The 23947-nt window shown below is 44.1% G+C and overlaps 4 protein-coding genes across 5 annotated transcripts; 3 read left to right on the forward strand and 1 right to left on the reverse strand.

The window, feature by feature from the left end:
- The first annotated feature begins 1208 nt into the window (after nt 1–1208).
- Nucleotides 1209–3536, forward strand: LOC120658394 (spindle and kinetochore-associated protein 1 homolog). The gene is made up of 9 exons (XM_039936667.1): nt 1209–1405; nt 1483–1607; nt 2057–2172; nt 2247–2340; nt 2448–2509; nt 2607–2712; nt 2801–2830; nt 2912–3025; nt 3169–3536. The coding sequence occupies exons 1-9, from the start codon at nt 1300–1302 to the stop codon at nt 3244–3246; spliced, it is 831 nt and encodes a 276-aa protein (XP_039792601.1). The 5' UTR covers nt 1209–1299; the 3' UTR covers nt 3247–3536.
- Nucleotides 3537–7348: 3812 nt separating this feature from the next.
- On the forward strand, nt 7349–9550 carry LOC120658388 (probable trehalose-phosphate phosphatase 10). The gene is made up of 10 exons (XM_039936662.1): nt 7349–7597; nt 7691–7831; nt 7925–7996; nt 8092–8220; nt 8342–8398; nt 8467–8568; nt 8660–8737; nt 8817–8957; nt 9037–9129; nt 9269–9550. The coding sequence occupies exons 1-10, from the start codon at nt 7394–7396 to the stop codon at nt 9323–9325; spliced, it is 1074 nt and encodes a 357-aa protein (XP_039792596.1). The 5' UTR covers nt 7349–7393; the 3' UTR covers nt 9326–9550.
- Nucleotides 9551–9630: 80 nt separating this feature from the next.
- LOC120658355 (beta-ureidopropionase-like) lies at nt 9631–12620 on the reverse strand. Its single transcript, XM_039936621.1, has 6 exons — nt 12292–12620; nt 11349–11456; nt 11002–11190; nt 10657–10884; nt 10337–10561; nt 9631–10225 (listed from the first exon to the last, which is right to left on the reverse strand). The coding sequence occupies exons 1-6, from the start codon at nt 12415–12417 to the stop codon at nt 9863–9865; spliced, it is 1239 nt and encodes a 412-aa protein (XP_039792555.1). The 5' UTR covers nt 12418–12620; the 3' UTR covers nt 9631–9862.
- Nucleotides 12621–13330: 710 nt separating this feature from the next.
- LOC120658320 (asparagine--tRNA ligase, chloroplastic/mitochondrial-like) lies at nt 13331–19167 on the forward strand. Of its 2 annotated transcripts, XM_039936576.1 has the most exons (15): nt 13331–13795; nt 14508–14576; nt 14714–14818; nt 15144–15251; nt 15771–15908; nt 16527–16604; nt 16791–16868; nt 16960–17028; nt 17123–17197; nt 17345–17428; nt 17551–17637; nt 18032–18127; nt 18211–18285; nt 18404–18530; nt 18677–19167. In XM_039936576.1, the coding sequence occupies exons 1-15, from the start codon at nt 13439–13441 to the stop codon at nt 18790–18792; spliced, it is 1662 nt and encodes a 553-aa protein (XP_039792510.1). In that variant the 5' UTR covers nt 13331–13438; the 3' UTR covers nt 18793–19167. The 2 variants fall into 2 exon arrangements, with proteins under 2 accessions (XP_039792510.1, XP_039792511.1); XM_039936577.1 differs by lacking the exon at nt 17551–17637 and having other exon boundaries at nt 13370–13795.
- The last annotated feature ends 4780 nt before the right edge of the window (nt 19168–23947 follow it).

Consider the following 23947-nt stretch of genomic DNA (forward strand, 5'->3'; position numbering starts at 1 on the left):
AATCCGTTCAGCTCTTCATCTCGGAGAACAAAGCCGATCTATTCACCTATGTTGCACCTTGCAGATAACCCCTGACCCCATGCTGGATCCACCGCCAAGAAAGTAGGTGCTCTCATCAAGGATCTCTAAATCTAGCTAGACTCTCTATTTGTTAAAAGCAGGTGCTTTCCTTAAGGATATGTAAATCTAGCTCTTAGGTTAGTTTTAATGGAGGTTTTATGAAAGATTTTATGGTATTAAATAGCATCAATTTTACTGACATAGCAAGAAAATCGAATGATGAAGTTACATAGAATACAAGAGAGTTTTGCTGGGCTGTCGGAGCTCGGCCCATGCGGCACCGACACTTGGGCCTGGCGCACCAGCCTGCAAAAAGGATGGCCGTTCGGGCACTGCAGCTCGGGCGCGTGGAAGAAAGAAGAGGCAGCTGGTGCGGTCCACGGATAGACTGGCTTCTAGAGACCTCCCAGAGTTGGGTGAAGGGAATTTGGAGACCTCCACATTTTAGAGGCTTACTCTACTGCTCATACGATGGGTGGTGGAGTATTTGGAGCAAAAGGACTAAAGCTTTAATCATATTAAAAAAAAGTGTCTTGTTATTTAGAAGTATTAAATAAAATATTATTATAAAACTCATTGTAGAATTTTTAGACTAAATTGCAAGACAAATCTAATATATATTAATTTATGATTAGCGATAGTTATTGTAGAATTATTGTATCCAATTATGAATTAATTAGATTTATTAGATTCATCTCACAAATTAGTATTTACTTGTGCAAAATGTTTTGTAAAAGTTTTTTTTAATACTTCTAAAAGGTAAAAAAATTATATTACGGGAACTAAAGTTTAGTCGAACGTCCTATTCCTATCTACTCCATCCGTTCCAAATTATAAGTCATTTCAAGAATCTTGGAGAGTCGAAGTTTTTCAAGTTTGACTAAATTTATATAACAAGATAATAATATTTATGATACCAATTAAGTATCATTAGATTCTTTGTTAGCTATATTTTTATATTATTCATATTTGATGTCATAAATTTTTGTGCTTCTCTCTATAATTTTGATCAAACTTTAAGATAATTTCACTCTTCAAAATTTTTAGAATGATTTATAATTTGGAACAGGGAGTACAACACTGCTGCGTTGGAGCTCGTTGACTCACCGTAAAAAGGGGTTCGCCTTCCCTGCCGTAGTCCAGCAGCATCGGACCTGAACTTCATTTCCCGCCAAAATCCCCCGAAACCGCTCCTCCCCACCGTCGACGGCGCCGCCCTCGCCGCCACCCATCTCTCCCATGGACGCCGGCGATGGGAGCCCCGCCGCCTCGCCACTGGACACACTGGCGGCCGCCTTCGAGTCCCGGGTCGTGGAGCTTCAGGATCTCGTCCTCGCCCGCAGCAGTACGCTACTCCTCCCCGAATCCCCGCTCCCTAAACCCTAGGTGGGTACGGAGTACTGACCCCACCCCCGTGTGCAGTGTTCCCGGCGACGGCGCTGCCGGATCTCGCCTCCGTGGACGCATCGGTGACTGCGATGGAGTCACGGGTGCAGGACATCCGCCGCTGCCTCCAGGAGGAGCTTGACGCCATCCCTAAGGCCAAGGTACGGCTTCTTCGCTCGATTCACCGCGGGAATGCCGGGGATGGAGCTTCTTTGAGTCTTCATGTGCCTCCGCATGCTGATCCGTCGGTTGCTTTAATAGAAGCCAGAACGGGTGCGATAAATATGCCATTTTCAAATTGTGTAGAAGTGGTGGCGCTGAGTTTAGACTTTGGATTGGGGATGTCTTAGCCTTGTACTGTATCTGGTTAGATGATAGGTTCAAAACTCAGGTTCGTGTCTGTAAATGGGGAAACGGGATCTTGATTAGTAGCAATTTTTGTGCTTGGAGAAATGTTGCAGGAATCGGCCTATATTGGGGAAATGGAGATATTCCCTACCTCTTCTATCTGTTTTGTGCTTGCTCCTAACCTCCTAAAACCAAATTCGTTCAATCTGTTGGCAATAGATGGTTGTTTTCTCAGTGCTGACTTCATTGAATCCATATGCAGAAGCTAATAGAGCGATCCTTGAAGCAGCAGGAGAAGCTGCAGCACATGCTTACCAACGTACCTTCTGGGATGCACAAGGATGTCTTCGCTACTCATCTGGAACAGAGCTCATCAAGGTATCTGCTGAATAAGGTTGTATCTTCTGTTTCTGCCTTCATTTGGCCATAGCAACATGCTGTCTGTGTTTCAGGATGCTGCCTGAGTGCTTCAATTTCAGCTCATCTGTTCCTGAATACAATGAATGTGAGTTGAAGATTAAGGAGGAGCCAGTTGCTGCTCCCAAGGTAAAGCTACTTAAATCTTGTGCGCTATTCAGGGATTTAGTTGCTTTTCTTCTTCATGAAAGTTTTGATTGTTGCCTGAACTTATGCTTTCTTTGATTGCTGAGAAGAAAGGAAGAGCACCTGCACCTCGCTGGTACATCTCAGCAGAGGAGCTTGATTCGTTGTCATCGTTAGTCCTCAATCTGCTACCTTTTCCTTTTTGGTATCAAATTCAGCCATCTGTTATTATGATTGGATATGAAATATGTATTCCATTGTTATTGCAGGTACATGAGGGGAAGACTGACTTTGGAAAAGGTTAATATCGCAATTAATGAAGTGGCTTCATATGCAGATGCCAATGCTCATCTTGTTACATGCCCTAAGATAAAGGTTTGTTTCGTTCCATTCCACCTTTTGGCAGTGACATCTGTTTTTATTCTATGACTAGCTGTTGACTATGCTGTCAGTGTTCTTGCAGTTGTCAGAAGATATGTGGGATAAAGCTTTGGTAAGCCCAATCTAGATGCCATCAACCCAATTCATTTCCTTATTTTATTTGAAAATTCATTCATTTGGACATTGTATTCAGGAACTAAGGGACATCGCAAAGACTGAGGCAGTAAAGGGGAAGCCTTTCTTCCTGGAAGTCGACATAAAAGGACCCGGTCTAAAACTTGACAACACAGGGAAAGCTATTCTTACAGTGAGTGTATACATATTTCAAAAATAGCTAAAGAGATATAAATATATTTAATCTGTGTTGCAATCATATTTCCTGGTTTTGACTTGCTCATTTTACTAGCAATGTAAGTCGCGCTGTTACATTCATCTGCTACTGTCCTACAGGTCCTTCGCCATCTTGGACGCTTCCATGAAACCCGGATTGGGCACCATCGGGTCTTTATACTCTCAAAGCAGGCCTAAAGGAATCTCATTCGATTAGAATTGGTGCACATTCTGCAATCTGTCAATATCCAGTAGCCTCCTTGCTTTAAATCACAAAACGCATCTCGCATGTGCATCCTGGATGATTCAGAGATTTTGGTGCTTTCATCAATATCTGTTTGGCTTCATGCTTTCATTTTTACTGTGTTCACATTGGTCCAAAACTCCCATGGCATCTATATGTTTCAGCCGCAAGCTTATCTGTGCAGTAGAAACTCAAATTTCCCGAATGAAGAGTTTGCCAGAGCAAGATTTAATTTTGGTTTTCATTTTCCGACTTTTTGGAACAGATGGTTAGGAGAGTACACATGTGCAGAGATACCTGGATTCATGTGATGTTTCATTGATTGTGTACTGAGTTTTTCCTGGGCAACTTATCAGTTCCTGTCATGTTTGCTTGGAAGCGAGAATCCAGTACGGTCAAAGGTTTATAGAGCCAGCAGAAACTCCTGCATGGCTGCTAGAAAAGAATTGATTAACTCATTAACTGGCTATGATGTCCCGTGTTCCAGTGTGAGAAGTGACAACACAGAAGAGAAGAGGGACCGGTGCGTCTACTTTGTTCGTGGGGTCATTCTACAACGCGTAGTTGGGCAGTAGACAAGTTTAAGCAAGACGGTTATAGTCATAGGTTGAGCCTAAAAGTGAATCGTGTTGTGCAGAGCCAACCTATTTTCCATTCGCACATAAGTGAAGCAAGTGAAAGCGTGGCTGCAGATCAGACTTGTCAGAGTGGACAGCATTATCGTCGTAGTGTAGTTTTGCGATGCGGAGGGAGACAGCAATTAGTAGAGATGGGTTTCGTTCTCTTAAAGGTTTCCGTCCGGGTTGCGTGCCTAGCAGATAGGGGAGCTGAGATTTGCGAAAATCAAAATTACAGCGACGAAAATGGTGGTCCAAAACGGATCACAAATTGCCAGGATTAGTGAACGAGCTTTGTCTACCACAGATTCTCCTCCTGGATAGATCTTTTCGAACAGATCAGAGCAGATGGAGTATCTGGTAACTGTGACACTTAGGGCGTGTTTGGGACCGTGACCAGCATAAGCGCGAGCGGGATAAGTGCAATGTGGCTCGGGGTCCGCTTTTGTGATTTTGGGCTGCACAGTTCAAATCTCGCGGCCGACGTGAAGCATTTGGCAGGACTTTTTCGCGTTTTTCGTGGATAAGCAGTGCAGACGCGGTTCCAAACGGGGCCTTAGTTTTCACTGGGAGACTGTCTCTGACTGTGATGCCAGGAACGTACTGAAGGTAGTTGTTCTTAATACTCTTTAGAGGCAGCCAGGCAGGAACCGCTGAGTGCTCTAGGTCTATCCTCTAGCGAACTAGAGTAAGGCCTTGCTCGGCTGCTGTTCAACAGCTTGAAAGAAAGAGAAACATCAGCATAGGCTTCTATCCTAATGTTCATCTTTCATTAGTGCGTCGGAGGCACTGAGAGAAGCAGCTTCGCCTCTAAAAATGATGATGCCATCACAAGCTGACTGGGCTGAATGAATGAAGAAGCTGTTTCCCAAAAAAAAGGGACTGATCACGTTCTGCCATCAGTGTGAATGTTGGTAATCGATCTAGACACGATGTGTTGTCCTGTAGTAACTGTAATCCCTTATTTTGGGTTTATGAAAAGGAATGTTATGATGAGTTGCATGGTAAAGATAATTTGTACAACGGTTGGGGTCCTATGATTTAGCTTATCAGGTTGTCGACTCCTCACACACGCTTCTCCACATACTGACCGGAGGGAACAAAAATGAACAATTTACAATCTCATTAAAATTTACCTTAATCTTCTCTTTGACAATTGCAAACAGATAATATTTCTCCTAAGCTTAATTTTAATTAGAAAGCACTAAGGTGTTGAACGGACACAACATCCCGCTTAATTTTGTTGTTATTCAATATACTCTATATCTATAAATAGTCACCCCTTCTATGTTCCTCTTCCTCTTTTTCCTTTTTGGTTAGTCATTATATGCAAAGCTTTCTCTCTCTCTTGCGCGATCTCGATCTCTGGATTGACACAACCTCTCCAAATCAGGTGGGAATCCTCTACCAAAAAATGTAATTCATAATAACTAGATCTTTGCATATGAGGGATCTAATTCGATGCAATGCATGCAAAATAAACCCTCTTCTTTTCCCTAATCAATTCCATTTGGTTTAAACCTACAAAAGATGATTGTATATGGTTACATGCATAAAATTGGGTCCCTTATTGTACCAAATCAAGTCATTGACATGTTGCATGCTCATTTGGTTTCTAGTTATTGACAAAATGTGTAGTATCATCAGTCGGCATGAATCGGTTAATATGTGCAGGAGATTGTGAATTTTAGGCCAAGTATTTCTTAATTGCATGGATATGTGGACGTCTGTTCTTGTTTACCTTGGAGCCATTGAGCACAACTCCATGCCTCTTTCTTTTTTATTGTCTTGTCAAATTTCAACCTTATGGCATCACAGAGAAGAGAGAACCTAGAGCTTGTAGAACCGGTCCACTGTGTATGTGGTAATATATCTTTTAGACTCAATCAGGTGGACTTTTACCCTGCCAATATATTAAGTCTTCGACTTGCTACTATTTCTTGGTGCATACAGTTTTCAATTGTTGTGATAAATGTCATATTATTTTGATACCCTCATGCCATATTTTTTGTCGAACACGAGGAGAGCTGCACGTCATTGTATTAATAGAAAGAAAGCAGTCCGAGTACATACCGACTACACAGCCTGGGTGGTTAGTCTTTTGTTACACCCTCACGCCATGTTGTAGTTCATCAAGCTATGTCTGCATCATGCCTTGACCAAGCTGCAATTTATTTTGTTGCTTGCAAGTGCACCCCATTGCTCTTCTAGTAATCCTTTGAGTTTTGCCTTATGTAATCAAATGCTTCTTTCATTGGTAACCAGAAGTGCGCTTCATTGTTGTACTACTAGTCTATTGGATTCCATAGAGAGGATCCTTTTAAGAGTGAAAACGACCTCCCAATTGAGATTGTGTAACGTACCTGAAGTTTCAAACCCTGACATAAACTCGATGTCGACGTACGTCCACGTTCCTGAATTTATGTGCCTTTTTCTTCCAACTTCTTTTGGGGAGAGACCAAGATAGATAGAATCTTTATTTGTTTCTTCGCCTGGAGTTATGTACCTCATTTTCCTGTTTGAGACAGCCCGACGATGTGATCTGACCATTATAAAAAGGAAGCAGTAGGGAGTTGCAAACAATCAGAGCAAACTAACAACCAACAAGATACCCTAACTTGTATGATTTAACAAGAGCATTGGAGAACAATCGTCTCAAAATTGGAGAACATGCCTTGTATGATTAGAATTTCATCAGAGCATACCAATTGCCGAAGTTAAAGCAGATGTCAGCGCTTACTGCATTGTCTTGGACAAGAATGGTCACAGAATCCCATTCCCTTATTGATTCTGCCATTGATCTTCCTTGGTGTGTATAAACCTCTTTAGTCATCTTTGTATCTTGCTTGTTTCTTTTGCATAATACGCAGTATATTACTGCAGATCAGTATAGTCTTCATTGATGCCCACAAAATATTGGTGTGTAGCCGACCATGCTGTCTTTGAATCCTAATTGACTATGATTAATTGAGCTACATATATATGTTGCTGCCTTGATGTGTGTGTACGGAGGATCCTGTTGTTCGTCGTAAGACTTTATCTCATTGGTTGTTGTTGACCTGAAACCACCCATTTCATTAATAGGATTGCTAGCGTAAGCATGTCTTGACTTCCAAACTTATATGTTGCTTGCTTGTTGCATCAGATTCCTCTGCAAGTCATTAACACTTTTCGATGTCTATGTAGACTATATATAAACATTGTTGCCTTACTTTTGCCTGGTGGTGGTCATCTGGAGATTCAGGGCTTCTTGAAGTACGTATATGAACATCGTTTCCTTTAACTTTTGCATTTTTCTAAACAGGGAGCATATGTATCTGATATTCTGATTTGTCTGGTGCTTTGATTTGATTGAAAATGGGCTGCAATGGCAAGAAGGCACTGAATACAGGTGCTTATTTGTAGAGGGGACACTCTGACTAACGTACTGTGAACAAGAGCAAGATCTTCAACTATTTTGGCAGCTTGATAGAGAAAAATCAGCATGGGTTCCTATGCTAATGGAAGCACCTGTGCAAATGAAGATTCTCCATTAGCAGAGGAGATGAAAGAACCGGCTTTTCCTTCAAAAACGATGTCACTGCATGCTAATGGCTGGTTGAATGACATGAAGATATCCTCGCCTACTGCTGTCCGTGTGAATATCGGTAACCCCGGTGCTTTTGATCCGATCTACCGAGATTGGACTGTGAGTTTTTACCTTCTCTCTGAGAAATTTGCTTTGCAGTAGTTTTTATATTGTAGGAGCTGGTGCTATTTGTCAATTCCTTATCATCTGCAGAAGAAGTATCCTTCAGCACTGAACGCATTTGGAAAAATTGTTGCCTATGGCAAAGGCAAGAAGACAGTGTTGTTCTTGGACTACGATGGAACCCTGTCACCAATTGTCGATGACCCAGACAATGCCATCATGTCTGATCAGGTAATATCATTGCAATATCAATCTCTGAAAGAGTTCCCTTCTCTTTGCCGAGTTTTGCTGAGTGAAACATCTGTAAAAATATCATATACACAGATGCGCGAGGTGGTGAGGAATGCTGCATTGCATCTTCCCACGGCGATTATCAGTGGAAGGTCTTGTGATAAGGTGAACAGATTGTTGATTGTCCTTTCCAATGGATTCTAGTTTACTTCTAAGTATCTCGTTCTGGGCATTAACTTAACTCTTTTGAATCTATTTAGGTGTTTGATTTTGTTAAATTAACCGAGCTGTACTACGCTGGTAGCCATGGAATGGATATCATCGGTCCAATTGGGAAAAGTGGTTCTGTCACTGATCATAGAAGCTGCAGTAACTCCAGTGCGAAGCAGGTGAGCACAAGGCTTTACCAATTGAGCCAATGAGATAGAATTTTGTCGGTGTTCTGCTTAGTGCAGAGAACAACGGATGTTTCTTCAGTTTGGAGGATTTTCTTCTTACTATCTTTTGTAGGACAAGGAGGTGAAGATCTTCCAGGCTGCTAGTGAATTCATACCAATGATCGATGAGGTATAAATTTTGCAAGGTTTACAATTCCATATGGATCAAGATATTCAATGCAGCTCCATGTGCCGCAGGTTTTTAGATTGCTCATCGAGAAGATAAGGGGAATCGATGGCGCAAAAGTTGAAAACAACAAGTTCTGCGTGTCAGTACACTACCGCAATGTCAACGAGAAGGTGGGCTCTCAGTTTTCTCAAAAATGGTTTTGAGCGAAAAAGAACCACTTGCTGATGCTGCTGCGCTGCTTCTAATACATTTGACTTTCAGGATTGGCCAATCGTTGCACGGTGCACAGATGATGTCCTGAAAGCCTATCCTCGCCTCCGACTGAGTCATGGACGAAAGGTATAAGCTGTAAATGAAAACACTAGCTCAGCGACTCTTGAAAGGGGATCAACAGATGAATCTGGTTGCTGCATTGCAGGTTTTAGAAGTTCGTCCGGTGATAGACTGGAACAAGGGAAAGGCTGTGGAGTTCCTGTTGGACTCCCTAGGGCTAGCTGATTCTGACAATGTGCTCCCTATCTACATTGGAGATGACCGTACTGACGAAGATGCATTTAAGGTGCATAATATGGTTCTGATACAGAACAACCTTGTCTTTTTTTCATCTACATAATTCACTTGATGGTTTAAATCTGCAGGTTCTACGAGAAGATAAACGGGGTTTTGGAATTTTGGTGTCATCTGTACCAAAGGAATCTCACGCAGCTTATTCTCTTGCGGATCCATCTGAGGTAAATTCACTATTTTACCATTTGCTGCACATCAAGATACACAATTTGATTCATATCGAACTGTTACATGATGCAATTGTTTTCAGAAAAAAAAAACTGGCCTGCATTCTTATACTTGACTCTGCTATTCCAATTGCAGGTGATGGACTTCCTGAAGAGATTGGTGAAATGGAAGGAGGAAGAAGCATTTAAATAACAACAAACTAGTTGATAATATTTATTGATGGTTTTAGGGTTAATTTCTGACAAAAAGGACTAGGGAACTGAATTGTGTATAATATTTACTGTAGACCCTGTAGCCAATCTCTTCTTTTAGTGTGCAGCAGGTTTGCTAAAATGCTGTGTCTTCATGTAAAAGAATGCAAAGCATTCTGCACCAGTCAAGTCTTATGAACAATAAGCTTCACCAATTAGTCCAACATTATGTTTGGTGGAGTTTCTTAGTTATTTTAGGTGGTTTAAAAGTTTGTTGAATTTCTTCACAGAGCAACCCCTTGCAAATGGCAATGCAAAACAATGCAGACATTCATGTTTCCAATATTGAGTAAAGTCAGGTTGGACAAACTTCAGGGAATGTACACCAAATGCTTTTTTACAAGATGTGAAAAAGGAAAGGAAAACAGAGACTTCCTTCCATTTGCACCTTCAAAGAGATTATTCTGCCAAACTGTAAACACGTACTGTTGAAGTCCCAGCACAAATGGCCTCCTTTTAAATCCAGGTAACCTCAGTTTTATGCCCTCTTGTTAATCAAGGGATCAACAATGACTTGAGGTTTAAAATCTGGTTTCAAGTACTCTGATAGCAAGGAAGCATACATATCATAACGAGCAGTCATGCGGAAGGCCCACTTGTCTTTTATCTGGCGGCATAGGTTGAGATCCATATCGGAGATGGCCAAGCCATCTCGGTAGCGTGATAGTGATGGGGTGCAAGAAGCGTCCGGTGCTGAGAAATGGCTAGATCCATAGAAATGGCCGAAGTCTGCATGCTGAGGTTTCCCATCACCAGATGTGAAAGGATTTGGGAACACTTCTGTGCCAACCCGGTTAATTGATCCAACGAAGTAGCTGTTTGCAATTGCGGCATTCCTTGCCTGAAGTAGAACAAAAAATATAAAAGATAATTATGCACTCCAAAGTTTCCAAATGCATTTACCAAAAATGTGTGTTATAGTGAAGAAAAGAGCACAAGAATTTTCTCCAACCTCAATAGGCCACATTGGTTCGCTGAGTTCACCAACAGTTGCAGATGGGTTGAACACTATTTCAGCTCCGTTGAGGCCAAATGCAAGCCAATTAAGTGGATGATGTCTTCCATAACAAATGTTGACTCCTATTTTGCCATAAGCTGTTTCAAACACTGGATGCCCAGTGTTACCCTCCATGTAGTATGTACTCTCATTGAAATCACCAACTCTTGGGATATGATTCTAGATAATGTGTTTATTTAAAGCTTTCTGCCAGAAGGGAGAAGTAGAAAATGCAGATTAAGAAAAAGAAAAGAAAAGTAAGGTGATGTGCATACCTTTCGATGAATGCCAATTATGTTGCCATTATTCCCAATTACGACAGCAGTATTCCAAATAGTCTCCCCATGGTTTACATCCCTTTCGAGGATTGGGTTCACAATTACCATGTTATACTTTTGTGCAAGTTCTTGAAGGAACTGAGTAGATTCTCCATCAACCGGTTCAGCAAACTCACACCATCTTTTCTCACGTGTGCAGAATGCAAAAGGCATTGTCCAGGCTTCCTAAATTTTGGGGTACATATCATTGGAAACGTTCTTCCTTTGGGGATATAACACATCATCTTGAATTCTATACCATATAATTTCAAATGTTCCAAAGAAATAGTGCAAAGTACTCACTTGTAAGCACAAAATATTGACACCAGAAGCACCAGCTGCATCAACGATGGGTCTAATTTTATCCATGATAGCCTTCTTTTGCTCAGCAAAATGACAAGTAGTGGGAGCAGCAATTGAGTTCTGAATTAGACCAACTCGAACAACTCGTGGCTGCCTAAGAAACTCTTTATCTGCACTAAAACGGAAGGCCTACAGAACAAGTAGATCACAGTTTATATCTGCCACCCAATATAGTTTAATTTCTATATGCTAGCACCTGACGTATTGAATAAAGATGCTACATCTGGCAATCCCACAATCAATTAAGAAACGATCACTGCTAATAAAAATGACAATTTAGAGATAACCTGCACATCAAAATTATGCGTTTCTGCAAGAGTCATTGTGGCTTCAGGCAGTGCGATAGCCTCAAGAGGGCGTGCACAATTCAGCCCCAACAGCAACCGGCTTGCTTCCTGTTAACACGAAAAGATTGACAAAATCAACAAAGTGAACATAAATGCAATCTAGATATCCTTATATCTCAGTGAGATGTCTCAACTGGGAACTATTCGCTGGCTCGCTCTTTCCGTGGATAGACGTATTAGAATAGGGAGCTCTTTAGTCTAGGCATGAAGGAAAAGGCTTTGAATATAAACAGTACTGTCACGATTCGTTGGATTTTTGCTACTAGAAAAGTCCATCCCTATGCCCAACCTTGTATAAAGATCAAGTACTGGACATCAGGATCCCTCTTTTAGTAGGAAGCAGGTGAGCTCAGCAGGGTACAATTCGATGTCTACAATTGTGAAGTCAGACTGTGGGTAAATTTCACACACACTGATCTAGCTAACTACTAACTGCTACCGCTGATGCTCTGGCTACGAACACTGTTAAAACAAAGGCACACAATTTCAATTGACAAACGGGTGGAAGAGGACTGCAAACACAGCTAGAACAAGTACCTAACCATTAGTAACATCAGTACGGATCTTACAAGAAGCATGTTTTAGCCCCACATCACAAGTACTCAATCCAGCAGTACATTACCCATGGAGAAAGTGACTAGTTGTCGCACAACACAACCTTAATCATAGGCCAATCAGAGCACCAAGACTCGTTCTGTCGTTCACCCGATTTTCTCGATTAACAGTAGTTCGATCACTCTTTCCGGGGCGCAATTTGGTTTATCTAGGAGCTTGCCCGCGCACAAGGACGGATCCAATCCAAGAACCAAGAAACGGGCACGGACGCCGACGACATGGCGGGACGAATCTGGCCGCCCCCGCCCGGCGGAGTGATAGAGGGTACCTGGAAGAGCTCGGGGGAGAGGTTGGCCTCCAGCAGGCTGTGCAGGGACTCATACCCGCCGATCGACCCCTCCGCCGCCGCCTTCCCCTCCTCCGCCTGTGCCGGCTTGCCGTTGCTGCTCGCCATCCTTCTTCTCGCGGATGGCCACTCTCCCACCCAACTCCTCCGGATTGGACTGACCCGAGGGAGAGAGAAGCGAGCAGGACTCTTCAACTAGTCAGACGAAATGACAAAACGCATGTGATGATCGTGATTGACTTCTTGCGTTGCTTCGTCCTTGGATGATCAATCAACCAATCCACCCCATCCCCATGTGATTTGGATTGGCTTTCATTAAAATTGGACTTTATTAGAATAGATAAACTGATGATGTGCGTGATAACGTCTGTCCTGATCCTGCAATGGTCAGCAACCATATCAAAAAGGCGTGCCAGCTATTAAAACGTAGGCCTTGTTTAAATTCTAAATTTTACATCTAAAAATATTACATCGAATATTTAGACAGATACATCAAGCACTAAAATAAAATTTATTTGTAATTTTTTTTACGAATGGGTTGTAAATTACGAGATGAATCTAATGAACTTACTTAATCTATAATTTGCAACAGTAATGCTACAGTAACCATCCACTAGTTAAAAATTAATTATGAACTAATTAGACTCATTAGATTCGTCTCGCGATTTACAACACATCCGTGCAAAAGTTTTGTAAATAGACTTTAATTAGTGCTCCGAAATAATAAGATTCTCTTTCAAAATTTACGAAAAAAAAATCTATACACACCATGGTTTTAAATAGCGGGCTAAGGAGTTTAGCAGCTGGACTCAAAAAACAGCTAATAGCGGGCTAAATGAAACTATAGCGGGCTATAGCGGCTAAATTACACATAAGTTCAAATAGCGGTACCATGCCTCAAATAGTTATAGCGGGCTATAGCGGGGAGATTTAAAACCTTGATACACACCCGTAAACAGGGTGTGAAGGCGGAATCGAGGAATACGTAATCGGCCTCAAGAGACGCGTTGACCCTCGATCCTAAACGGACGGCTCCTAGTCCTAGGCGGAGGAAGCGATAGCTTACAGACAGCCCCGCCGCGACAGGCGATAGCTTACAGACAGCCCCGCCGCCGCCGCCTAGTTGCCGATGGCGGCTGCCGCGGCCGCCCGGCTCCTCCGTCTGGCCCCGCGCCGGCTCCAGGTTAAGACCTCCCCGCTCGCCGCACTCTCGTTCCCCCTCCCGCGTACGGCGCCGCTCGCCGCCGCCTCGGGGCGGCGGCAGAGCTTCTGCGCCGCGGCGCAGGCCTCCGCTGACGCCCCCGCTGCCGCTGTGGCCGCGGCGACCGGGCCGGTGGGGGAGGCCGTGGGAGAGTTCAGGAAGCGGCTGCGGGTGGCGGACGTCAAGGGCGGGGAGGACGAGGGCGCCGCGTTGGTGGGCAAGGAGCTCGCCGTGCGCGGGTGGGTGCGCACTTGCCGCGCCCAGAGGACCGTCACCTTCGTTGAGGTTAAGTGAGACATTTGCAACCCCGTTTTTGCTGTGGCCCCCATCAATTGGAAGGAATAGCGCAGGGGTAGTGCGTGCCGTTAGCAGATTTTATTTTTGCCGAAATGCTGGTGCATATGATTGTCAGTTGTGTTAACTTGGTGATTTAGGACTCTGGAAGGGTGGAAAAGGTGCTTCCCTTTCGTGCGTTATTGGCATTGCTGCCCATTCTGGTTAATGTGAATTGTGAACTGTTGGTCATCATGACTTTAATATTTCAGCAATGCTCTACTCTACGCATGCACGTATGACAAGAGCTACTTGAGTCCATAATATCGCAAAAATCTCTATGACATGCATGTGAATTATGGTTCCGCTGGCCCATGATCATAGTGTTACTGCCTGGTAGCTACAGTCCTCAACTATTTCCATGCAAGTGTGCAACCTGACATAAGACGAGCTACTTGAGTCCATAATATCGCAAAAATCTCTATGACACGCATAAGAATTATGGTTCCGCTGGACCATGACCTATGTGTTACTATCTGGTAGCTACAATCCTCAACTATTTCCATACAAGTGTGCAACCCTAGATTTCACTCCTGAGTATTTAGGCCAATATCGAAACAACTGATAAGCGACCCATTTATGGGGATTGGTTATTTGGAGGAATGGGTATTATTATTATTTTTTCCTTTGAGAGTCTAATGCTTTCTGAAATTTCAACGTTTAGGTCAATGATGGCTCTTGCTTGTCCAATATGCAATGTGTATTGACTCCTGATACAGAAGGTTATGACCAGGTACTATGTTTTACCCATTTACTGAAGGTTGGGATTTATTTACTTAATTGAACTTGTCTTACATTGCATTCCTTGCAGTTGATTGACATAAGGCTAAAATACATTTTATTGTTCATTATTCCAATGATGGCTGTCAGATAGACTCAGTGACTACCGGAGCATCTGTACTAGTTGAGGGAGTTGTTGCAAGCAGCCAAGGTGGTAAGCAAAAAGTGGAGTTGAAGGTTTCAAAGATCACTGTGGTAACTTTTCATTCTTTGTAACTATTTTTAGTTCATGCATTCTTATGTCTGTAATAACTAGCTTGTAAGATGTCAATAAGTTTCTTTCTGTTTTTACACATAAAAAATACAAGGAATACTTATTGCGTAGTGAGTTAATTTCTCATTTTGTGTAATATACAAGCTATGGTACTTTATTTCCTGTACTACACTTAGACTAATTGGTCATAGTTAAGTATGCATAGACGGTTAGACCAATAACTTGCAGAATCTGACAACAATATTCTTTGTGCCTTTTATTTCTTTTCTTGTGTTCTAATGCTTTTTTTAACTTTTCTTCTTGCAGATTGGGAAAAGTGATCCCACATCTTTTCCTATACAGAAGAAACGGGCATCAAGAGAATTTCTTAGAACTGTAGCCCATCTCCGTCCTCGGACAAACACTTTTGGTGCAGTATGTTATTACTCACTGCTTGTTCCTTTTTCTTCCCTTTTCTGGCATTCTGAACTTGAAAAGTAGCCAATTTGATATTCTTTTTAGTTCCTCTTGGTATAAAGGTGAATATGGTTTTTGACCATGAGATTGGAAATGATACATCTTCTTTCCTTCGGTTACTCGACCAGAAACTGAAAAGCACTTTATCCTGTGTCATCCTTTATCTATTTGTATGATTAGTTCCCCAGGGTAACTTACAAGTTAGTATACAATCTGTAAATATGGTTGCCTATGCAAATTTGTAGATTTGGCAATGATATGGTTATAGAGGGATCACTTTATCACAAATGAGGGCCACTTGGACATTGAATTTCAAATTAATGGATTATAAGTAGTCTATGCTGATGATCTAGCTACACAAACCACTCTTAAAAAACTTGATATGAAAAAAGATATTACTCTTGACCATAAAAATTCTTTGTCCTGTAATTATACACTCCTGTTGATTGCTTACTGTATGTGTGGGTGCTTATTTAGGTGACAAGAGTGAGAAACGCTCTGGCATATGCAACTCATAAATTCTTCCAAGACAATGGATTTGTTTGGGTATCAAGCCCTATTATTACTGCCTCGGATTGTGAAGGAGCTGGGGAGCAGTTTTATGTGACTACTTTGGTTAGTTTTTCTTCAATATGTTTCTTTATATAGACTAATTGATGCACTCAAGAATTTGATTGCTGTATTGAAAATATCCTGCTCATTTGTGTGAAACGGAATTTATGTCCCGTTTCTATGTTTACCCAAATATTTCAATGGAGCTTATGCTCCGAATCAGAAACTATACAGCCTAACGAGCTGCCTTATCCAGCTGTCATCAATTTTAGAGTACACATGTTGCATTTTTTTTAAATATTTTTGGACCTATGTGGCTTATAGAACTTCCTTAAGTCTGTGCCTATCAAATATTTGGTGTATGGAAGTCATAGAAACATCCACAGCAGGTTTACTGTTAGATCAGGATTCAGGTCGCACACATTATTTGGTAAAATGTAAATGCAATCATTGAAGTTATACTGTAAGAGTTATATCAGAATCATACTATCATTAGTCCATATGTATTGTCATGCATATATTTAACGAAATTCATTATTGCTAGTGGCATCTATTATCCTTTCACAAAACTTTTCATTAGAATGATATGTATCTCTCCGTTTTGGCTCCTTGTTCCTTGGTTTTGCTTATTGCATTCTGGTTTGAATGTGTTTAATATTTCTGTCTACTTCTATGATATAGCTTTCAAACAGCGCTGAAGGTGGTTCCTTACTCAAAGATATTCCTGCTACTAAGGATGGAAGAGTTGATTGGTCACAGGTAACCTTTCCCCTTCTTAGAATGTTACCTGACTCACTCTGGTTGTATGAATTGCTGCCCCTTTCCCCTTCTTAGAATGTTACCTGACTCACTCTGGTTGTATGAATTGCTGCCCTGTATTTAATGTTATTTGGTTTCTTAAAACTGTTCAAGTAACGTGACTGTTTCCTATGTTACTTATGTTAGGATTTCTTCTGCAAACCTGCATTTCTGACGGTATCTGGACAGCTTAATGGCGAAACATATGCTTCGGCTCTATCTGATGTAATTATTTTGCCATATTCATTCAAACAGATAACACTCTGTTTGATTGCTTTAATCAATTTATTTCCTCACATTCAATTTTTTGTTCCAGATTTACACATTTGGTCCAACATTTAGGGCTGAAAATTCAAACACGGCAAGACATCTGGCTGAGTTTTGGGTATTTGAAATTCTTGTGCCTGTTTTTTTCCCTCAGAATCCTACATAGACACTGATTCACAGCTTCTTTTGCTGTTTCGTTGTTCTGAGTGAAGATGATTGAACCTGAGCTTGCGTTTGCCGATCTGAATGATGACATGGCTTGTGCAACTGCATATCTCCAGTATGTAGTAGGTGCCTTCTATTGAATTTTGGTTGATGCTCAAGTCTACTGCTAGCCATTCTGCAGTGTGGTTTTATCAATGGTTTTTATGTATTAAATCAGTGAAATTTCAAGCAGGGGTTTAGAGTCACCTAATTATTGCTGTTTCATGCAGGTAAAGTATATTATAGAGAACTGCAAAGAAGATATGGATTTCTTCAATACATGGGTTGAGAAAGGCATAATAGATCGATTAAATGTATACCTTCAATTTATAGCTTCCTTTATTTATCATTCCATGGCACAATGTAGCTTTGGACTTAATGCTACATTTTGATTAAGAGGATTCTGACATAGTGAAATCTCTTCTGCTTGACCTAGGATGTAGTAGAGAAGAAATTTGTTCACTTGTCATACACTGATGCTGTTGAGCTACTTCTTGGGTCCAAGAAGAAATTTGAGTTCCCGGTAATGCACACCTGAGTACCTGACAGCTTTCTATGAATAACTTTCTCCTTTTTGTCACAGGAAAACTTATCTGATGCGCTTACTTGCAATTTAACTTTAAATTACAATCATAATGGAGATTCAAGTACATACTTTAGTAAAAGTAAAAATGTCTGCATGCTTGAAATGTTATATATGTATTCGCTGTTCAGTGTTGGATGACTTTTCAGTGTTTGTGTTGATTGTTAACTGAGAATAAATGCTGGTTGTTTTGATATGTATATGAAATCATCTCTGGGCTTTCCACTACTGAGCTCCACATACCAATGTTCTTTTCCTGAGCTAACAATGTAGAAAGGCAGAATTTGAAGTGATAACGATATGGGAAAAATATCTGAGCTATTTTTTACAACAGGTAAAATGGGGGTTAGATCTTCAAAGTGAGCATGAGAGATACATCACAGAAGTTGCTTTTGGTGGCCGCCCAGTTATAATTAGAGATTACCCAAAGGTTTGCATTGTGCATTTTTTAGTGTTTAACTTGTCTTGAAACAAACTGGCGTACTTTAAGATCTCTCTTTTCAACTTTTTTAGGAAATCAAGGCTTTCTATATGCGGCAAAATGATGATGGGAAGACAGTTGCTGCAATGGATTTGTTGGTTCCTCGGGTAGGCACATACAATCAACACAACATACATAAATTTCTTAGCCGTATGAATCAATGGCATAAAATGGAAGAACATCCTTTAGCTATTGCAAACAAACTGTGTTTCTGTTCAATGTCAGGTTGGTGAACTTATTGGAGGAAGCCAGAGGGAAGAGCGCCTTGATCACCTCGAAGCCCGGTTGGATGAGCAAAATCTGAACAAGGAGAGCTACTGGTGGTATTTGGATCTACGGCGATATGGATCAGGTTAAATACCTTAACCATGCTTGCTAATACTGGAGGATAAAGTTGGATATTGTGATTTTCTCTGTTTTTTTAATAATTACCATGAACAGTAGACACTTTTGTTCCTGTGACGTGCCATGACAAACTTGTTCTTTTTTCTGCTGCAGTTCCCCATGCTGGTTTTGGTCTTGGATTTGAACGGCTTGTACAGTTTGCAACTGGAATTGACAACATTAGAGATGCCATCCCGTTTCCCCGAGTTCCTGGCTCTGCCGAGTTTTAGCGATGTGAAGGTGTTTGCAAATATATACTTTACGAAATTATTGCCTGGGGATTCTTTCCTGGGAGTTGAAGGAAAACACACCCACATTGCCCATTAGTATGCATTGTACAGAGTTGAACAGACACGTTGCTAAGCTGAAGCAAAGCTATACCGTGGCATATTTCATTGTTTGGTGTAATTGACGTATATTTCATCGTGATAGTGATCGGTGTCAGATTTTTATTATTATTTTGTAATCTGAACACCAATTATTTTGTCAAAGGCGATTTTGTTTGTCGGGTGGCTTGGCTTATCGCCCCTGCAGGCAATTGTAGCGTCAGGTCCTGCTGCTTGAGGCCCCCTTTGGACCAAAGAATTTGTAGAGGAATTTTATAAGACTTGGCTGTTGAGTGTTACGGGACAGTTTAGTTCCCAAAATTTTTTGGACAATGTTTGACCATTAATTAGAAGTATTAAATATAGACTAATTATAAAACTAATTATATGGATGGATGAAAAATCACGAGATGAATTTATTAAGACTAATTAATCTATCATTAGAGGTTGGTTACTGTAGCACGATATTGTCTAATCATGGTCCAATAAGGCTTAAAAAATTCGTCTCGCAATTTCACCCGGGGTTGTGGAATGAATTTTGTTAGTTATTCACATTTAATACTCCTAATTAGTAGTCAAACGTTGTCAGTTACTGTAGCATCCAAAATTTTTTGGAAACTAAACGGGCTCTACTTGTATGGATGCATGGAAGGAGGAGAACCATCTGTATGGATGCCATAGAGTATCTTGGCTTGGTGTTAGATGGTGCTTCTGCATGAACCGGTCCTTCCCTGGATTCCATTTCGATATACTGCTAACAAGTAGCCTAAATTGCTGCATTACACGTTTATCTGTTCAGATAATCTAGATAATAATTTGTGAGCTTAGTTATATCTTTTGCTTTAGTTTTGGATGTCTATTTACTCTTGTCCCATCCATGTGTCTTCTCTTATTACCATGCTGCCCAACATAAAACTAAAAAGAGGAAGGAACTATAGATTCAGTACCAAAGAGATTGTTCCCTAAAAAAAATTGCATTTCCACTATTATTCCAATAATTAGCTTATCAACAAATAAATTTCAAAACTAGTACGAATGGCGCGAATGTGAGAGTCAACCTGTATGCTCTTACGAAAGTTGTTTTTGACCTACATACCTCTAAAAAGTTCAATCGCACCTTTATGCCCTCGTGCCAATCTTTTTTTACCCTGTACCCTTCCGTCCCTCTACTGTTAGTATCTAACGGTTAAGCAGCTCATATGGGTGGGGACCATGGAGGAAAATGTCCATCTTGCCCTTGTTCCACTCCAACTCCAATCCAAGCACACCCGTTCGGCCTCCCCATCCGGCCACACCCGTGCGGCGCTCCCCCACCCCCAGCGAGCACCTCCGCCTGTGGTCCCCGGCAGCCGCCGCCGCCGCCAAGCGAGCACCAGGAGCTCCCGCTGGTCACCCCACCAACCCACTCAGTCCACAAATCCAACTGCGTTTCGCGAGTCCGGGGAGGGACTCCAATCTTATCCGTTCCTGCTACAGTTGAGTAAGGCGAACAGCGGCGACTTTGTGCTCCTGCCGGCGGGAGCGCCGGTTCCCCATGCCTCCGATGGCCCTCGTGGCCCCGGATGCGTGGAGAGTCCGCGTCTCTTTGCCCGGCAGTGTAGATTAGGTCTTAGTTCTTCTAGGTGTGTGTTTCCAGGCGGCGACGACGAGACGGGGGCGGCGCCGTCGCTCTCCGTCTTGCTGGCGTTTACTCCGACGCCAACGAGGGATTTGTGAGGGCGGAGTTCACCGGAGCTGGAGGTCTCGCAGAGGTGAGGTTCTTCTTGGATCTTGGTTTCTCCGATGTAGGAGTCTGCTCCTCGGTGTTTCAACCAAGCATGGTGGGGATGTCGATGGAGCGATGCAGAAGGACAGTTGTTGGGATTTAGGATGGAAGGTTGGTGGACTTGGGCTTCTACCTTGCTGCTTGCTGGTGTTGTACTCAAGTTCATGGTCGGAGAAGTATGGGGTGCGTCCCCGGCCGAAGCTCCTCTACTGTTTTTTGCTTATGCGGCTCGTTTCAAAGCATCCGTGCGATGGTACTTCTACCGACCTTGGTGTCCTCGCTATGGCTCCTCTGCTCCGGTGTTGGCCTGGCCAACAATGGAGGACGACGGAGGCAGCAGCAGAAAGTGGATGCGGAGAGCACAAAAGATCTTTGCGACCTCATTGTAATTTTTTTTTGTGTAAGTTGGTGTGTACACCTGTCCTCTCTGTATGTTTCTAGAGTTTACCTGTATTTGGTCTGCCTTGTGTATGTATTTTCTCTCGTATAATACAGGTCCGTATGCGGTTGCATACGTTTTATCAAAAAAAAAATGGCCACTCCCGGATCTGTGCGCTCTCCCTCCGCCCGACGCCCGTGCAGAGCACTCGCGCGGATCTGCGCCAGGGCCGGGGCGCACGAGCGGGGCAGCCGGTCCGCGGGCGGGGCAGCCGCGTGTCGGGCGCCGCCGGGCGCGGCCAGGGCAGCCGCGTGGAGCGCCGCCGGGCCGGGCGCGCGCGGGCGTGGCCAGAGTTGCCGCGTGTGGCGCCGCCGGACCGGGCGCACCGCGGGGGCGCTGGGGCGGGTGGGGCCGCGACCGGCGGCCGCGCGCGGGGCAGCCGCGGGGCGCGCCCTCCGGCCGAGGTCCGGCGACCCCGTCGCTGCCCGCACTCCGTCGGCCGCCCTCCCTCAGTGCCTCTCCGTCGCCCCTTCCCTCCCTGCGGCGCCCCTCCTCTGCCTCTACTCGAACCGGCGGCGGCGGCGGGCGCGGCCGTGGCTTGCCGGCGCGAGCAGTAACTGCAGCGGCGCTCCAACTAGTTCGACGGCAGCAGACACACGAAAAAGCTTCTTCAAGTGTTACACAATCGACCTAGGACAAAAGCTCATGCGGACAGGAGCAAAAACAAGGTGATCATCATGATTCATGAGGTGGTCACGGCGGCCGAATGAACGAGGAAAACGACGACGACCTCGCCGGCGTTGAGTTGTGAGATTGAGGCACGCGTAGCGAATATTGTGTGGTGGCAGAGCTGTGCACGCAAGGGATTGGAACAGAAGGCAGGGAAACTCGAGGAATCGAGCCTGAGGCGGAGATCGGCATGGCTCTGTTATTGCATGCGCAAACAGAGATGGATGAATAAGCTTGGCGCGGCTGTTGTTTTTGCGGTTGATTGATGAAGCAGATAGGATTGTGGTGTTGTGGAGAAGCATTTAATTTAATTTTATTTATTTTCATTATGTTTCTTTTTCTATTAGATGTAAAAAAATAATGGAAACACCCTTCCTCACGGATGCGCTCCCTCACGGTCTCACGCGAATTCCCCTCCGCACAACATCGACATGACCAGCCTCTCTTTCTGTTCAGCAGCTAAGGGTAAAATTGTCTTTTCACAACTCCGTTAACCACCATTCCGTTCAAAAGGATACAAAGATAAAAAAATATTGGTGGTAGGACATACATACAGGTGCGAATAATCTTTTTAGGGGTATGGAGGTCAAGAATAATTTTTATAAGAGTATGGTGGTTAAAAGACTCCGAATGTGAACAGGTGATGCCTGCCGAAACTTTTGGTGGCGTGGCCCACACCACACCGGAGCTAAGTCAAGGAGACCCGAAAGTCTGAAACGATCAAAATTCAAACGACAGGGGGGTCTCGGAAGTTGGCCCGGTGAGCCATTCACTGCGCCGCCGGCAGCAGCCAACCATACCCTGCTGCTGCGCGCCCCGGAGCGTCCGCTCGGCAGCCATCCGCGTCGCCCCTCGGGTACAGATACAGGCAGATCGGGGGAGCGAGCCCTAGTGCGCCTTCCTGCTGCGCGTAGCCGCCGCCCAAGCTGCGAGGTGAAGCCAGATCGATACGGACATACGGTGCTTCTAGCTGCGGGCAGTCAGCTAGCCGCCGCCGCCGCCGCCGCTCCCCGCCCCGCCTTCTTCGCTGCAGTCATCGTCGCCCGCCGGGGTGGTGTCTCCTCCGCCCGGAACGGCCCGGTTGAAGGTAATAATAATGTTCCTGCTATCTGCAACCCGATCGATCATCCTCTTCTCATCCTCTGCATCTTGCTTCACAGTTGACGAGCCACGGCGGCAATGCAGCTGTCCGGCCGTCGTCCGGTCACGCCGCCGGTGCCGGCGCCGAGAGGAGGCGTGCCTCGGGCCCGTCCCCGGCGTTGCCACGCCGATCGGGAGGACCGGCTCAGCAGCCTCCCCGATGAATTGCGGCTCGAGCCTCGAGGTGCTCGCTCGTCTCGGATGTGCACGCGAGGCTGCGCGCACTAGCGTGCTCTCGAGCCGGTGGCGAGGCCTCTGGGCAGAGCTTTGTGACTTGACCTTCAAGGGCGAGGATCGCGACTCGCTCGACGCCATGCTCGCCATGGTCCCACCCGAGCTCAACCGCCTGCGCCTCCGCCTCAGCCTCAGCCTCCGCGGCAGGCAAGAAGCCGCGGCGAGGATCTCCTCGCTGCTACGCGCCGCCGACAGACTCGCGCCGGCTGAGCTCGAAGTCTGTCTGAGCGACTACTCCCTTCCCCGGGGTTCCTTCATCGAAATGCCATTATTCAAACGCACCACCTCGATCGATCTGTTCATCAACCGGCTCAACTTTAGGCTGCCTCCCGATGGCAACTTCGAGAGACTCGAGCAGTTGATACTCAGCGGTCGCGGCTTCGTGATGAACCCCAGTGTCTTCCTTCACCGTTGCCCACGACTGCGCAAGCTGAAGATGGCCATGGGTCCCTGCAGCTGGGAGACCAAGATACCACTCGTCGTTCAGTCCAAGTCGCTTGAGGAGGTTACGTGGCACATTTGGTGCCCTGAACTGGAGGCTGTCCAGATCGTGGCCCCCAAGCTCAAGAAGTTTACATTGACATCCATGGACACCAGGGTCACCGTGTCACTCTCGGCGCCGAAGCTGGAGGAGTTCTACTTACAGTATGGTTGCGGATATTCTAGGATCGGGTCGGGCGAGATATGGCTCCTCCTCCAGTTGCAGCTGGAGATGATGAAGGGGGTGGAGCAGCAAACACGGGCGCCGGCAGAGGCACCTCCCTCGTTTCCGGGATGAGCCAATGCTGAAATTAATGACCATGAGACAGTCT

Source organism: Panicum virgatum, chromosome 2N, assembly GCF_016808335.1.
Source record: "Panicum virgatum strain AP13 chromosome 2N, P.virgatum_v5, whole genome shotgun sequence".
Classification (NCBI taxonomy): Eukaryota; Viridiplantae; Streptophyta; class Magnoliopsida; order Poales; family Poaceae; genus Panicum; species Panicum virgatum.

Coding starts and splice junctions, on each gene's coding strand:
- LOC120658394 (XM_039936667.1), top strand. CDS start 1,300: ATGGACGCCGGCGATGGGAGCCCCGCCGCCTCGCCACTGGACACACTG. Junction 2,713..2,800: donor TTACATGCCCTAAGATAAAG/GTTTGTTTCGTT, acceptor GTGTTCTTGCAG/TTGTCAGAAGATATGTGGGA. Junction 2,831..2,911: donor ATATGTGGGATAAAGCTTTG/GTAAGCCCAATC, acceptor CATTGTATTCAG/GAACTAAGGGACATCGCAAA.
- LOC120658388 (XM_039936662.1), top strand. CDS start 7,394: ATGGGTTCCTATGCTAATGGAAGCACCTGTGCAAATGAAGATTCTCCA. Junction 7,997..8,091: donor GTGGAAGGTCTTGTGATAAG/GTGAACAGATTG, acceptor GAATCTATTTAG/GTGTTTGATTTTGTTAAATT. Junction 8,738..8,816: donor GACTGAGTCATGGACGAAAG/GTATAAGCTGTA, acceptor GCTGCATTGCAG/GTTTTAGAAGTTCGTCCGGT.
- LOC120658355 (XM_039936621.1), bottom strand. CDS start 12,417: ATGGCGAGCAGCAACGGCAAGCCGGCACAGGCGGAGGAGGGGAAGGCG. Junction 11,457..12,291: donor TCTCCCCCGAGCTCTTCCAG/GTACCCTCTATC, acceptor TCGTGTTAACAG/GAAGCAAGCCGGTTGCTGTT. Junction 10,885..11,001: donor TCAATATTTTGTGCTTACAA/GTGAGTACTTTG, acceptor CCCAAAATTTAG/GAAGCCTGGACAATGCCTTT.
- LOC120658320 (XM_039936576.1), top strand. CDS start 13,439: ATGGCGGCTGCCGCGGCCGCCCGGCTCCTCCGTCTGGCCCCGCGCCGG. Junction 14,577..14,713: donor ATACAGAAGGTTATGACCAG/GTACTATGTTTT, acceptor GATGGCTGTCAG/ATAGACTCAGTGACTACCGG. Junction 18,286..18,403: donor TGGATTTGTTGGTTCCTCGG/GTAGGCACATAC, acceptor GTTCAATGTCAG/GTTGGTGAACTTATTGGAGG.